A 15,368-nucleotide genomic window follows, 5' to 3' on the forward strand; every position below is an offset into this window, starting at 1 on the left:
CACAAGCAGAACATACGCTTCGCAGGCGTTACACGGACGACGGCGCGGACAACCAGTGATCGTCCAGAACACCGCGGGTGAATGGAGCGTTCGAGTAGGCACAGTGGTGACACAAACCCGCCATTGTTGTAACTACCCTCAAGCGGGTGCTTTTGGCAAAACTGCCATGTTGTCCTGGTCGCACGTCATGGAAAACGTCATTCTGAGGTTATGTGACTTTGTTTACATGTCGTTTTGCTGCTTACCGACATATTTTCGTCGTCGTCATAACGCCAAGAGATGAACGTGTCTTGCCAGCGTAAGGTATGCGGTGCTTCTTCCACAACATGGTTGCCCATTTCGCCTTAGTTTAGTGAGTCTTAAAGCGTGGTCGTCATCACATCTTTGGAAGTCGTCAACAGTACGAGGCTTTATGTGTAAAACTGCACGTTTTACTGCGACATTATCGGATAAAAATAAATACCGTGATCGAAAGACATCCAAAATGGCGTGCAGAAACAACAATCGCATTGTTTACAAAAGGTTTGGCCACCGATCACGGGAGCCGCCATCTTTAAGGTCACATGTGCCTTGACGTTGGCTGTGATGTGCGACCAGGACCTGTCCAGGATGCATTCGCCCACCACGCTTTAGTCTACGGAGCTATACATTGGATGGCACCCCTGTGCGAGTAGGCGACACAAGGAGGTTGCGCTCTTTCGACAAAGATCTAAAAGTGTCGCTACTTTCCAATATCTGGGGAGTTTACGTGAGCATGTAGCACAGCCGCATAACACGGTTCAGGCGTCCCTCACTATGGGCGAAGTGCGCACATCGGTTCATGTTAGCGCTGGTGTCATTCTCCCATGGCAGAAAGGGGAGCTGCCAGTGTGGCGCAGTACATGCGTCTAGCGTCTTTACTCACAAGGAATAGGAATAAGACGAATGTGCATAAACTATTACTAATTAAAGAAGCATATAAAATGTTGAATAAAGTGTTCAACGTTTAACGAGTTATCACTGTTAGGCTAATAGGAAAATATAATATGACTAAGAATAATGTATAAGAACAGTATATATACGTATATATTTTTAAAGCACAGTAGACGCGCCTCCTTTCTCCTTTGTTTCTTCTCTTTGTTTCCTCTTTCGGCCGTCTACCCTGCGATACCTTTGGTGGAACAGAGTGGACGCCTGTAATTTTCCTTTGTTCCACCTTCTCTACTACCCCCTCTCTGCTTTAGGGGATCGCTGCGCCATGAGCTGAAGACTGACAAGTGTGTCGCAAGCAGTACTTACCTTCATATGTACGGTGTCTGCTGTCATTCTTATGCTCAGTGGCTGAGTCGTTTTGAGCTGCGAACGAAACGTCAATGATTTACGAGCTGCCCTCCAAACAAATAATTTTGAAGGAATCAAACAGATATAGGCAGTCTGCATATACTTACACGTGGGATGCGTGGTATTGCGCGACCTTGTAGGAACAATGACTCTCGGATCTATTGTTTGTGGTACATTCATCATGTCGTCTCCGGGTTCCTCAACGCTGGATCCCGTGTCTGAAATAGGCGTTTTGCCCGAGTTTACCATTAGAAAAAGGTAAATTTTAAATCACTGGCATTTGACACTTTGTGGGATAATCCAGACGGATTGGGGACACCGATCGGCCGTGCCATTCCTCGAGTCAGGTATTTTCAACTACGCTTTGCGACCGAAATATGTGCATCGAGATTTCAACTACCCATCGGACGCGTCCTCATTACTTATTGGAGTTTGTCTTTTTGTCGTTCTCGAACATGCTCTACTACAACATACCCACGAGTGTGTCACCAAGTGGCCCTTCCCAAGACCCCCAGATGTTTCCGATGTCTCTCCTTTAAAGTGCGCGACATAAACAGTTTCCGTTCGGCACCTATCACGACTACTTGATACTTCATATTGACGCCTCCCTGTGATCTCCTGTGCAACTTCCCGGCTCCATGGCTAATTTTAATGGTAATGTTTCGGCTGCCTTGCTAGCTCTTAGGTCATTGCGCAGTTTCCCCCTCATATACACGAGTCGTGCTCATGACCGATTTCTTTTTCTTTCGACTTCCACCCATAACACCCACACCTGAGGAGCTTCAGTGTGATGTACTAGCGTCAAAATATGTTGTATTATAATAAAAATATGTTGCTGTTTTAATAATAGCTGCTTCAAGGTTACCAAATTTCCTGGTTACTATTCGGGAAAGCTGAACATATCGGCGGCCTATGCGGCTGACTTCGGGTCTCGTCATCAGTTCATGTTTCATGCGGTGGGGCTTGCTAACTACAGTCGACCCCCGTTTATCCGGACGGTGCCGTTCCCGGCGAAATCGTCCGGATACCGCGGCATCCGGATAAATGAAACGACCGAATAGAAACGTCCTACAGAGCAAGGTTTAATTAAAACACAGAAATCTCGTCAATGACAGCTGCTACATAGTAGTGTAGACACTCGATTCCTGCAAACTTTTGCTAATTGCATACAGTTGAGCCACGCTGTTGCGCTGCTCGAAGAAGTCAGTGCGGACGTAAAGTGTCAATGTCGGAGCCTTGTTTCTCACTGGCGTCATCGGCACCGTCTTGCTGCACATCATCGGAGGCAACAGCAGCAATCCCGTCATCAGTCATAGCTGCACACGCGTCATCATCCTTATCAACGTCAACGTAGTCAGAAACCGCAGCATCATCTACGGCAGTCGCAGTTAGCCTCTGCATCAGGGATCGCAGCTCAGCTAAGGGAATAACAGCGAGGCTCGAGATATTTCCAAATGACTCGACTGGTCAACGTGACCCAACGCACAGAAATAGAAAAGGGAGTCATCGTGCACGGTTGTCTCCCCTACGGAGGAATGTAGGTCCCTGACGTGTGACGGGAATAACCCCAACACAGCGAAAAGGGTGACGAAGCGGGGTCAGCGCCTCCTCTTACTCACGGTAGACCGGATAACTGAAGCTGGATTACAAGAATTTTCGACTTTCGTTCCCTGGAATTCTTGTCCGAGTCCGGAAGCTGAAGTCCGGATAAACGAGAACAAAATACATGGAGGAAAATCCGTTCCCGTGCCTTTGGTCCAGATACCGCGGGATCCGGATAAATGAAGTCCGGATAAACGGGGGTCGACTGTATATGGCGCACAATGATACGCTGTAACCGATTGCTGCTGACATCATGAAGCTCAAAGTAATCTACATTGTTATTGCGAAACATCGTGCGATTTACACCACCATACAACATAGCAAAATAATGGTACCGTGATGTTACTCGTAAGGTTTGTCTGCCCAATGTGGCGACATGTTGCACATAGCAGCAAGAAAAGTAATGCACCACTTCATAAAAATGTTTAAGACTAACACACTTAAGGTCGTAACGGTCGGTCACATATACAGGGTGTCCCAGAAAACGTGTCATTGAATTATAATAAGAAAACTACGCCACCTAGAATCATGCGGTCAACGGCATTTGTTCTTATTAGGTTTTTGCCACCTTGTAAAGTTAATGTCATGTACCCCAAGTTTAATTATGCAAATATTTGCGAACTGAACTCAGAAATTTGCCAAGGGAAGGTCACTTTTTTACCCCACCAATATGAAGAGCGTGCCAAATTCACTCAAATTCATGATAATTGACAGCGATATTCACGAGCTATCCCATCGGAAAAAATAGCCGAATATCATGCTTTTCGGAGCACCGGACCTTAACGCGCGATATCTTTTTGAGCGCAATCGCTCGCAGTCCGACGAAAGGAGGTTCCGAAGCCAGCCCACAGAGTGATAGTAGAAAAAGTAGCAGTTCCTAAAATTGGGAGAGGGAAAGCATTATCCCAGCGAAAGTCGGACGTGATAAGCCATGCCTGCGTTATCTCTTTCTGCGATGCCGGGGTGGGCTGGGTTTCCAACCTCCTTTCGTCGGACTGACAAAGATTGCGCTGAAAAATTCATCGTGCGCTATTCTGTGCGACCTCCGTACAGCATGATGTTCGGCTATTTTTTCCGATGGGATAGCTCCCGAATATCCCTGACAATTATCATTAATTTGAGTAAATTAGACACGCTCTTCACATTGGTGGGGTAAAAAAGTGACATTTACTAGGCAAATTTCCGACTTAAGCTCGCAAAAATTTACATAATTAAACTTGCGTTACACGACATTCACATGAGGAGGTGGCAAAAACCCAGTAAGAACAAATGCCGTTGACCGTATGACTCTAGGTGGTGTAGTTTTTTTATTATAATTCAATGACACGTTTTCTGGGACACCCTGTATAAGTCCGAAAAGGCGTGAAGGTTGTATTCTCTTGAAGGGTGGTAGGCCTAAACTGTGGATTTAGTTATAACTTTACGCCTTGATGTTTAATATTCTGCCATACACAAGGCCATCATAACTTTACCAGTTTAGGATGTAATGTTCTGTCCTACACGGGAGTATTTATGAGTTTTGGTCAAACGGCTTGTCCCGGGGCGCATAGGCGCATAAAAAACAACTGTACCCCCTTCGAGGGACAGCAGTCGTACATCTCCCTGAAGGTAAGGCGAAATATCCCACTTAGTCGTAATCAGAAATTAAGAAATTGACTAAGCACCTATACGTAAGAGAGGGGATTGGCTGGAAAGAAATATGAGGACGCACAAACATACAGATAGGTTAGGAAAAAGCTTTCCAAGAGCAGTACTTCTAGCAATACTGCCCTGCGACCGTTCCGAGATGTTCCAAGACAGGGTCCGCCAAGGCAGACCGCGTTAACAAATGTGCTCTCGCCCTACAGAGAGCAGACTCACTTTTGCCTCCCTCCTCCGCGTAAAGGAGAACCGACCAAAAAGGTTGCACAAAGCACACAGCGCGCACCCCTGCCACACGGGCGTTTCGATGCGTAGTCGAAACCGACGATACCCGAATTGAATGATAATCGGCGCTGCTACACGGTCACTTTTGATTACCATGAAACTGGATGGTCACCAACTCGATGGAGACTCCAGATACATAGTTGAAGCTGTCGATGATCATGGAAAAATATGCTGGTGGCAATCTCGTACACAACGAGCAAGCAAGAGGTAACGCAAAATTTGCAATAAAGCGACAAAGTGAGTAAATACAATTAATAGAGTACAAAAATTATGTGGAATTTGAGCGGCCCCGTGTAATTAGAATTACGTATTTGCTTTTTTCTCTTCACCATGCGCCTGCAACGTCGCTCATACGCAAAGCACCCGGTGAGCTGTCTGAAGATCCTCTTCTTCCGTGACACCAACGAAAAGAAGCAAAATGCAAACAAATACAGAATAAAAACAGTGTTAAAGTTAAGTCATTTTTGCACTCAGTTTCGCTTCTCTGTGCACATGTTTTATCCTATACACAAGCTTTACGACCAGGACTCGCTTAACACACGTGGCACCATCCGGCGTGTGACGCAAGGTAAATGTAAACCGGTAGCGAAAGCCAGCGGGAATACCAAATTAGACCTATCGGCACGGCTATCATCATGAGGCGCGAGTGACCCTGGATGTTGGTGGTACATGTACGATGGTAAACAAAAAAGTGTAAGACATGCGCATGGTTTTTGTGTACACTAATAGTTTATTCATGGTTTCAATGTAGGAAGGGCTATCTGCTGCCTCACTCGTACTCATATACAAGTCATCTACCGCCGAGTACGTTTCCATATCCTGCTCATGTGTCACATTGGCTTGTTTATCCGTGCATGCCTGTATCCGTGCGTCCGTGCATCGTAATACGCAGTTAATACACTTTTTCAGTTAAACAGAAAGCGAGGTTCACATCTCAGAGCTGTAGAGCAAGGTTAACACGTGCGAACAGATGAATGGAATGTATCCCCTGTTGCCCGCCGCGAGAAAAAAAAAAGAACAAGCTTTATTCTTTGCAAGACCGGTCATGATGTCGGCGTGGGTGCTAGTAGGAATCAGCTATGCACCATCGATGCCATGCTTTTGTAACGGACCCATTATTTCATTTACCATTAATTAATCTCTGTGCAGTCATCACGGTACCCTGCTGTTCAAGTTCAACACCTGTGACAACTGTATGCATCCCGAACCGCTATGCATCCCGATTGATTTATATTTCTCTGTTCTCGTCTCGTATTGTTGCCCTAGATGATTAGTATGGTCGTATGGTTCGGTCAAGTTTGGTTAGGCTGAGGTTGGGTTGGGTAGATCGAACCGGACTGTCGGTGTCCGCACATCCCACGGCCAAAACGCTACGCATCCAGTTCATCAAGGCGTAACCGAGGGAAGCATTCTGAGTCCTACACTCTTCAATGTGGTAATGGCAGGCCTAAAATTCACAATTCCTCGCAAAGTAGCATTCTCTGTGCAGGCAGATGACGTCGCCCTTTAGACACAAGGCAAGTTACGACCAGCTATTCAGCGCCGTTTGCAGCTAGCGTTAAATAATGTCCATCTGTACCTCACGCGACTTAGGATGAACCTTTCGCCCGAAAAGTGCATCGAGCTCCCTTTCACCCGCAAGGCTGTGAGAAATTTCCCTATTTGGGTTGCTGCAAAAAAGCTCGAGCCTGTACGTTCCCATCGCTTCCTTGGTGTGGTCATGGACTCGGACCTGCACTGGGCTCGCCACATTAAGCTCCTTGAGACCAAAGTGCAGTGACGGCTTCCTGTAATTCAACATCTTTCTGGCTTAGGGTGGGGCTGCGATCAGCGCTCCCTTCTAGCCGTTCACGCGGCTTTCGTGAGGCCGACTCTGCTTTACAGCCTTCCAATCTTGCACAGGATTTCCACAACGCCAATAAATACCCTAGGACAGTGTTTTCCCGAAGCCTTCGTCGCTGCCTTGGCGTTTCAAGGATGGCTGAAACACGGCAAGTCCTGACTGAAGCTGGTGAACTCCCGGTGGAGGTTCTCCGTGAGCGTGAAACGGCTGGACACTTCCTACGTTTGCGTGCGCACATTTCCCGTCACCCACTCCTCAGGGAAATTCGATACCGTCCTGAACGCGATTTCTATCGCGTAGCGCAGAGGACACGCCAGGCTCTCACTGGCTTCATAGCTATGGACGTCACACCGCCGGACGCCCCTGGTCTCTGCCTGTGCCACCTACCTTCGTAAAATCTTTCGGACCTCCAGGAACGAAGAGATCAGGTTCCCCCTCAAGTCCTTCGAGCCCATTTTTATGCTCTGGTAGACGCGACGTTTTCTACCTCTGCCGCAGCATACACCGATGGCGCATCTGGAAATGGCAAGTCCGCCTCGGCATTCGTCATCCCGTCCGAAGGCGTAGTGGAAGGACGTCGCCTTTCGCATAAAACCTCATCCACGGCTGCAGAACTCTATGCCATACTTTTCTTTCTCCAGCATATCGTTGATTTTACTCCGCGGGAATGGGTCGTGTTCACTGATTCTACATCTGCGCTGCTGCAATTGAAAATTCTGGCATCTCAGGCTCGTCCGCACCGTTGGTGTTGGATGTGTTAATGGCTTACAGCCTTATCTACGAAGAAGCAGGGCACAGGCTGGTTCTCCAGTGGGTTCCAGCCCATTGCTGTGTCGAAGGGAACGAAGAGGCCGACAGCGCTGCAGAAGCAGCTCTCTCGTCTCGGAGACGGACGGGTATTGCGCTGCTGAGAGGAGATCGTCGTTCCGTACTTCGACGCCTCGTGACTCCTCTGGCTTCCCGCCAATGGACCATGGCAAATGGCCATGATGAGCAGAGTTGATCCAGCGCTCGCTTTCCGCATGCATCGACATACCTCTCGCCAAGATGCCGCATTAGTTCATCGAATGCTCCTCGATGTGGCTTTTACAGGGCAGTGGCGTTACTGCTGGAGGCAAGTTGACTCTCTCCATTGCAGTCACTGCGGTGCTTTAGAAGATCTAAAGCATATTCTTCTCCATTGCTCACGCTACCAACCTTTGCGAACAGTACTCTCCGGATCCCTTAACGAGCTGGACTCTCGCCCTCTCTCTCTCTCCCTTTGTCGCTGGCCACATCCAGCCCACCAACGCTCCGCCCTCAAAGCTCTCTTCATCTCTCTGGATACCATAGGACTTCGATCCTTATTGTGAAGGGGCTCATTATTTAATTCCCCGCATCACCAGCAATGAGGTACAGTATCGCCCGTGGCGATGAAACTCCCCATACCTCGTAATAAAGTTGTTGTTGTTGTTGTTGTTGGGCTACACTGGTGAGCCATCGGCATTGGGATGTGTGTCACACAAGCCTCAAATTGCTAAGAACAATGAAAGAACGTAGTCACTGAAATGGTTAGTCAGCTGCAAGGCTCGAACCCACACCTTCTGGATTGCCGGCAATCCAGAAGATGTGCGTTCGAATCCTACAATTGGCTTGCCTTTTCAGTGACCTTCTTTCGCTGTTTATATATACATTGTGTGACCTGTCAATCTCTCTATGCGTATCGAATCGCCCGTGTAGCAGCCATCAAGCATCAATGAATGTCGGATGGTCATCGCTTTCGATGACCATCGAAACGCCCGTGTGGCAGGGGTATTATGAAATGTAAACAAAGTTACATAAATGCGTCGTACCTACGGTCATATAGATCGTCACTCCAACTGCAACAAGACCGATGGCTACGGCGGCTGCCACAGCTGTTTTTGTGATGATTGCACGTTTATGCTTCGCTTGTAAGGCATCGGATCTGTGACAGATAATTAAAAGCCATCATTTATGCGTTCATTGTGAAGCAGGTTTCAAACAACACACGATGTAAGAACAAGTTTAGGGTGGGATACGAAGCAGTAAATTCGTGTTTGAGCAGTGAACCAGGGGATCCGGGGGGAAAGTAACGTGCCATAGGTCCAGTTCGACGCGCGTAGCGAAAAGTTTTACGCAAAGTATTACGCAAAAAGTAATGTAAGGTGGCAGATAGCGGCATGATGTTGCCACAAATAATGGTGCCGTGATGTTACACTTAAGGTTTGTCTGACTATAATACGGCGACATGTTGCACGTGCCGCAGACGACCACCTTCGACCACCTGGGGTTCTTTTGACGTGAGCAGATCTCCGACACACGATGTTGGAAGCTATGCTTGCGAGGACGATGTGGCCACAGTGAGTGTGCCAGACTACGTTGCGCAACGTGTTCGATATGAATGAGCTCTTTTGCTATTTGGGGGAGGGACGGGATCTGCTACAACCCTGTACGCCGTCTACTGTTCCTTATGAAGCGATTGTGGGTCGTCTTGGAATGCTCTACGCTGGAACTGACGAAACGGACGTTTCACGTAGGGGATCATTTGCCGCGAGAATTGATTACGGAATACAATCGCAAAGGATGCCGTAAAGACTGCATCGAAGGAGATTCAAGAACGTCGTGTGAAACCCGCCACGCTCCTGGATGTAATACACAATGGACATGATGTCTTGAGACCTCTTTGCATGCGGTCACACGCGTTGGATTTACAACGGCGGCTTCCGTCGGATGAATGAATGAATTTTATTTCCACTCGTCGTGGAAGCCGCGAAAAAAAGTCGCAGTAATGACTTGACGGGCTCTCAGCTCCCGTACAAGATGGCATTGGTTAAGCGACACGAAAAGCATCCGTGGAAGGTAAACTAAATGCATGCAATATGAATATCTTTCTTTGGCACTGTTAATGGATCAATGGAGGATTCGTTCAAGATACATGGTAATATATATGCAACACTCTGTTCACCATATCTGGTTCTACATCGGGGGTATGCAAAAAGCTCTGGGCGCGATGATTATAAGGATAACTATGCTCTTTGAAGTCAAACAGTGATAAGATATTAGCTAAGGACTTTTTAAGAGCAGTACGGTAGTAACACAAAAGTTTATATCGATACAGATTATGAATATTGATCAACGAGTACCTTTCAAAGAAACCAGTTGTGGTGTGGTTATATGGTAGACAATCCAAAATTCGAAGGAATTTCTTTTGCAACACAAGCAATTTATCTAGGTTAGACATTGTGGTTGTTCCCCATACCAAGAATAAAAGGTAGTTACAATGTGAGTACATTAATAAGTTGTAAAGTAACATAACTTGTTTGGTTAAATGCATACGATATCTACACAGAAATCCAAGGATTCGTGATGCCTTGGAATGCACGTCATTAACGTGTAATGACCAGGAAAGTGTAGAAGAAAAGTTACGCCGAGAGTCTTGGCATTTTCTACTATGTCGACAACTGTGTTGTCTATTACAAGATTTACTGAGGGCTGGACTTGTCTATTTTTTGCGTTGAAGAAAACAGCCTTAGTTTTGCTGTCTTCGGTTTCCAAACAGTTAAGATCAGCCCAATACTTTACCTGTTCCAGTACCCTATTTGCATGTGTGATTATCCCCCCAGGGTCTGAACCGTGAAAAAACAAGCTCGCATCGTCGGCATATATGATAAACTTAGCATTCTTGGTAATCATCACTATATCATTGATGTAGACACTAAAGAGCAAAGGACCAAGTCCTTTGGTCTTTCTGTGTTTCTGTTTCTGTTTGCTCTTTCTGTATTATCTGGTAATAGGTACCAGACAACGTTCTGGTACTTATTATCTAAATATGACGAGTACAGCGAAAGTGCCGGGCCCCGGATTCCATAACGCCATAACGCGATAGTTTTAGTAATAGTATTCCATGTGATAACGAATCAAATGCTTTGCTGAAATCAATGAAAATCCCCCGAGTGGTGAGTTTCTTTTCAATGTTCTTTTTAGTATGGTTTGTTTCTGTACTAAGAGAGCCAGCTCAGTCGATCTGTTCTTTCGGAAACCGAACTGCCATTCTGAGAGTCAGTTATATTTTTCCAGGTAGGAAGAGAGGCGGTTACCGCTCAAGGCCGTTAGACAGAACGGGTAAAATGGAAATTGGGCGATAGTTGGATGGGTAATTTATGTCACCTGATTTATGGATCATGATAACTTTGGCGGCTTGCATGCCTTTTGGGAAACACCCATCGAGCGTGCAGAGATTAGAGATGTGGACTAAGAAAGGTGTTATCAAATCGACTGCTGCCTTAATAGGACCTATTTGCATATCGTATGCATCTAACACATTGCTATGTCTTATGCTAAGAAAGCTGTAAGAAACTGCTACATCGCCAGTAGGGAAAAGAAACATGGAGTTTCTTCTGCACTCAGATACATATCTACAAGCTTGGTTGGCTTCAGCATTGGTATTGTTACTCAGATGAGGAAGAGTGACCAGACGGTTATTCAAAATTTGAGCCATTTCATTACCACAGTAAGTGATACCGTCAAGGCTTGTCTGCTGCAGGGGTTGGCAGGTTTTCCTAAGGTTTAAAAGTTCGTTGATCTTACGCTACAAGTTATAGTTTTGTTTGACTTTTTCAACCAACGTGTTTATATGGTTACGTATCCTTTGAAATTAGTTTCAGGGACCTTACTTTTTAAGAACTTACGAAATAACTTGTCACGCTTCCTCGTAGTTTTCCAAATATCACGCGTTATCCAAATCTTATGATCTCAGTTGTCTCGCGACGTAAACCCCCAATTATTTATCCAAATCTTACGCGCATGTAATTAAACGCGCATGGAATTGAACCTACCCTCTGGTGGGCGAAAGCAATCCACAGACCGACCGCTGTGGCGTCGCTCATGATCTCAGTTGTCTCGCCACGTAAACCCCCAATTATTGGATTAGATTATTAGGAATTGAACCCGATATGTCAGGAGCCGTACGCAGTCTCAAAATCTCCGAAGTCGACGGGCGTGGAACAGTCTACGGTGCGGAGCAGCGGACAAAGAAGAAGAAAAGAAAAAGAAGAAGGAAAGAAAAAGAAGAAGTAAAAAAGGAAAAGAAGTGAAAGAAGAAGAAGAGAAAGAAACAGGAAAAGAAGATAAGAAAAAGAGAAGGAAGAGGAAAAGAAAAAGAATAGGAAGAAGAGAAAAAGAGAAAGAAAGAGAAGAAGAAGAGAAGAAGGAGGAGGAGGAAGAAGCGTAAGAACGTGGTGATTCCTAAACCTAGAGCAGGAAACAACGGTATTGGTACAGTTGCCTTGGGCATCACGTGCCAGAGATTGTTGAACATATAAAGAAGCCTGTTTTCGCAAAGGACAGAGTAACAGCAGGAGTTTCAACCACTGATACCTCCTGTCCAGTGGTTGCCTACTAAGGTCCACAAAGACCTCTCGTGCATCAGTGGTAGCCAAGCTGAACACGTCTGGAAGAGAAACTGTTGCGGCGTTTATTTCACAGACACTTCGAATGAGATATATTGTTTATCAAGCTAGAGACTTGTAATGTCGTCAATCAAGTTCTAGGTGGGTGGCCAGTACACCACTTTTACTGATCGCCGATTGTTCCTCGGCATCCTTTCAGCTTCTCCAAGTCCACTCGCAATGGTGCATGATACTATGCTGTTTTAACTGCAAGGTCGTGTACCGATCGGACGGGGAATTCCCCCCCACCCCCCGATTAAAAGACAAAAGGCTACGTAGCCATGTGACGTATGCGTGGTGGAGAGAGGCGCGCTGGCTACTCGTCTTTGAAGACAGTTATATGGGTCACTGAGCTGTCACGAGCGGAACGAAATGTATATTTGGGTATTATGACCTGCGTTCTTTCATGGGGTACCATTGTTTCTGAAATGTTTGGCGGCCTGTTTACGGCCCCTTTAACAGCTCCGTGCACATTTCTGTGATTCAAGGACTGGAATGTTTCGCGTTGACAACCGCCAACGACGCAGCACACAGCGCACCATTTTACAAGTCGGTGTTTGGATCGTGTCAAAGGCAAGAATTCACACGGCATCAGAGAACACACTGCTTACCAATGAGACGAAGGTTGCACTTAGCGGCTAGCAAGTGGTCAAATGCATGGCCGTCGCGTACAATAATCGGTAATAATAATTTCAAGCAATTCAAAAATCTTACTTGCGCGCAGAGCCGTAGCGACGGGGGGGGGGGGGGGGGGCAGCCGCCCTGGGCGCCCTCGCGAGAGAGGGCGCCGAACGGCAGGCAGGCCCTGGCAGGTTGGTTGGACAGGATAGAGCGGGAACGAAGAAAATTTGAATTTACGATCTCGCCAGTGCAAATAAGCGTTTTCATTTCTTAGCTTACAGGGCTTCTGACGGTGGGGGGGGGGGGGGGCGCTTCAGATTTACTCTGCCCTGGGCGCAAACTTGCCTCGCTACGGCTCTGCTTGTGCGGTCTACACAGCCGGCCTCGTTTTTTAAAGCAGTGTCCTAGCTACCTGAAAATGCTGTCTCCGTACCCGGTTCAGTTACACAAATGTTACCTATATATACCCCAGTTTCAAAAAGTATTAAGTGTGCCGTCATTGTCTGAAGTGTCATACGAAGAAATAAAAGAACACGACAGAGAATTACGAGTATGGTAAAGTGGGGCTACTTGAAGACGGGGGCAAGTTGAGGGCAGTTTGGGTATTTCGCGTGGCATTTTCTTAGCAATAATTTTCTCTCGTCCGTGACACCAGGGTGAACACAGTCATTGTCTGGGCTTTGAAGTAACGTGTTGACGTTCTGCACCTGGCTTTTTAGAAATACGTCAGACGCTGTTTTGCAGATGTGGTCGAGGTAAGAGGGGCCGTTTTTTGTCCCATCTGTAACTTTCGCGAGCATTGACTTCCAATTTGCTCAATTCTGCTCCCCGGCTAATAAAATATGACCTCGCTGTTATGATTTTGTATCACTGCCCTTTGTTTACATATGCATTACTCGTGGCTGGCCATTTCGGCCGGCCCAAACAAAAGACAAAATTTAAACCCAGCATTCATTTTTTTATGTCCCCAATTATCCATAGGGTGGGGCAAGTTAATGAAAATATGTAGCCTGTCATTTTTGTCTCGTACAAAATAAATATGTGGTTTAGCACCACATTAATTTGTGGATCATTTCTGATCAAGGTTTGAGGAGGCGATTATTCTGACTGCTATTAACAAAATAGTTCAACTGTCTTCAACATAGACCACCTTACCCTAGTAGTAGCGAGTAGCACTGTGAGGGAACAGCGATACGAATAATTTCCTATTAATTTCTACTACTTCGATCTCGGCACAACTAGCAATGATCCACCCTACAAAAGATCCACTCTACTGTGTACCATTTGTATTTAACGTGACGGTCACCTGACAAATCCGCTTGACAGTGATTGAGGTGGGGCCCCGTCTGAAGGTTCTGGTTGAAGCAATTCCTCGGGTGGAGCTCCTAAATGCAGAGGGCAAGTGTCGAACAGGACAGGTCAACTCTTGTGGAGATACATTCACTTACCGAGTTCTTCAGGACTTGGACCGGGAAACCGAGCTGGAACAATCATGTTCACCAGCTAATCATGTCCAATAGAACAAGTGAAATGCAGGCGAATAGGTCAACCAATTCTTCTTCTTCTTCTTCTTCCCATGAAGAATGGCCATTAGCCACAGCCTCCTCCATTGTCAACTCCATAGCCTCCTAGCATATAGGAGGCTTTGAGTTGACTAACTATGACATGACGACGACAATCGGTGTGGAGAATGAGATGGTTGAAGTGATGGAGGTGGTGAATGAGGGCTACCTAAGTTTGCATGTTTTGGTTTTATGGCGCAAGGGCATATATTGCCCAAAGAGTGCCATCACATATGTTCAGGTACCTCCATAGTTCACGTGGAGTATCATTGTAGATGTATGTCTTCGTGTGTTTGATCGTAGTTTTACATTCTAGGTAAGTATGATCGCCAGAGTTACATACTCTACACTGTAAGTGGCGCACGAAGTGATACTTGGGGTAATCCAAAGCAAACAGATACAATTGTATCATTCGACCACCCTTTACAGACCTTTGCTGCCATTTCAGACGTTCCTGAAGCTGCGGGACTCGCCCCTGGCGAGGTAGTTATCTGTATACCTCTGTCTTTAAGGGGTACGTCAGTGTGCGCGTGATAACACTCAATCAATGATGATGCAAGTGTGATTGTGGATAGACGAGGAATGGTGCAAGGTGGGCTAGAAGCGGCGCGAGGGAAAAAGGAAACACGAAAGGCCCACGGCCACGGATCTATCCCAGCGGGAAGCGTGGGATGCCCCAAAAGCAAGCAGGGCTGACAGGTACACGGGAACCTCCAGTAGACGAAGAGGGAGAGTTATATGGGGACTGTGCGACAAACCGGTGGCGCCCCCGTGCGTCCCAGAGCAAAAGTAGCGCGCGTGATAAACCGCCACTTTGCCTTTGCTGGCCGTAGCGTTGTGTGGCGGTTTTAGACGCTCAAGATGTCAAACACAAACTGCTGCAAAGTGAAATGTAGTAACACTTACAAGAACCGCCCACCAGGCACTAAGTTTTTCTGTTTTTCGCGGCGATCGTGCCTTCAAGATAAACGGGAAAAGCGGATACGAAGCGTACGCCGCATCAAGTAAGTGTTGGCTAACAGGGCGCTTACGCTTCTATGTTGACAC

At 46.6% G+C, this 15,368-nt stretch overlaps 1 protein-coding gene across 2 annotated transcripts in view; it reads right to left on the reverse strand.

Moving 5' to 3' along the window:
• Nucleotides 1-14,312, reverse strand: part of LOC135383516 (papilin-like) — a 33,200-nt gene extending 18,888 nt beyond the window's left edge. For both annotated transcript variants that reach the window (XM_064612942.1, XM_064612941.1), the window contains exons 1-5: nucleotides 14,208-14,312; nucleotides 14,066-14,144; nucleotides 8,524-8,636; nucleotides 1,428-1,538; nucleotides 1,279-1,335 (exon numbers count right to left, since the gene is read on the reverse strand). In XM_064612942.1, coding sequence (XP_064469012.1) covers nucleotides 1,279-1,335; nucleotides 1,428-1,538; nucleotides 8,524-8,636; nucleotides 14,066-14,144; nucleotides 14,208-14,253 — 406 coding nt within the window. In that variant the 5' untranslated portion in view covers nucleotides 14,254-14,312. The remainder of the gene's footprint in view (nucleotides 1-1,278; nucleotides 1,336-1,427; nucleotides 1,539-8,523; nucleotides 8,637-14,065; nucleotides 14,145-14,207) is intronic.
• Between the last annotated feature and the right edge of the window lie 1,056 nt (nucleotides 14,313-15,368).

Source organism: Ornithodoros turicata, chromosome 2 (genome assembly GCF_037126465.1).
Source record: "Ornithodoros turicata isolate Travis chromosome 2, ASM3712646v1, whole genome shotgun sequence".
Lineage (NCBI taxonomy): Eukaryota > Metazoa > Arthropoda > Arachnida > Ixodida > Argasidae > Ornithodoros > Ornithodoros turicata.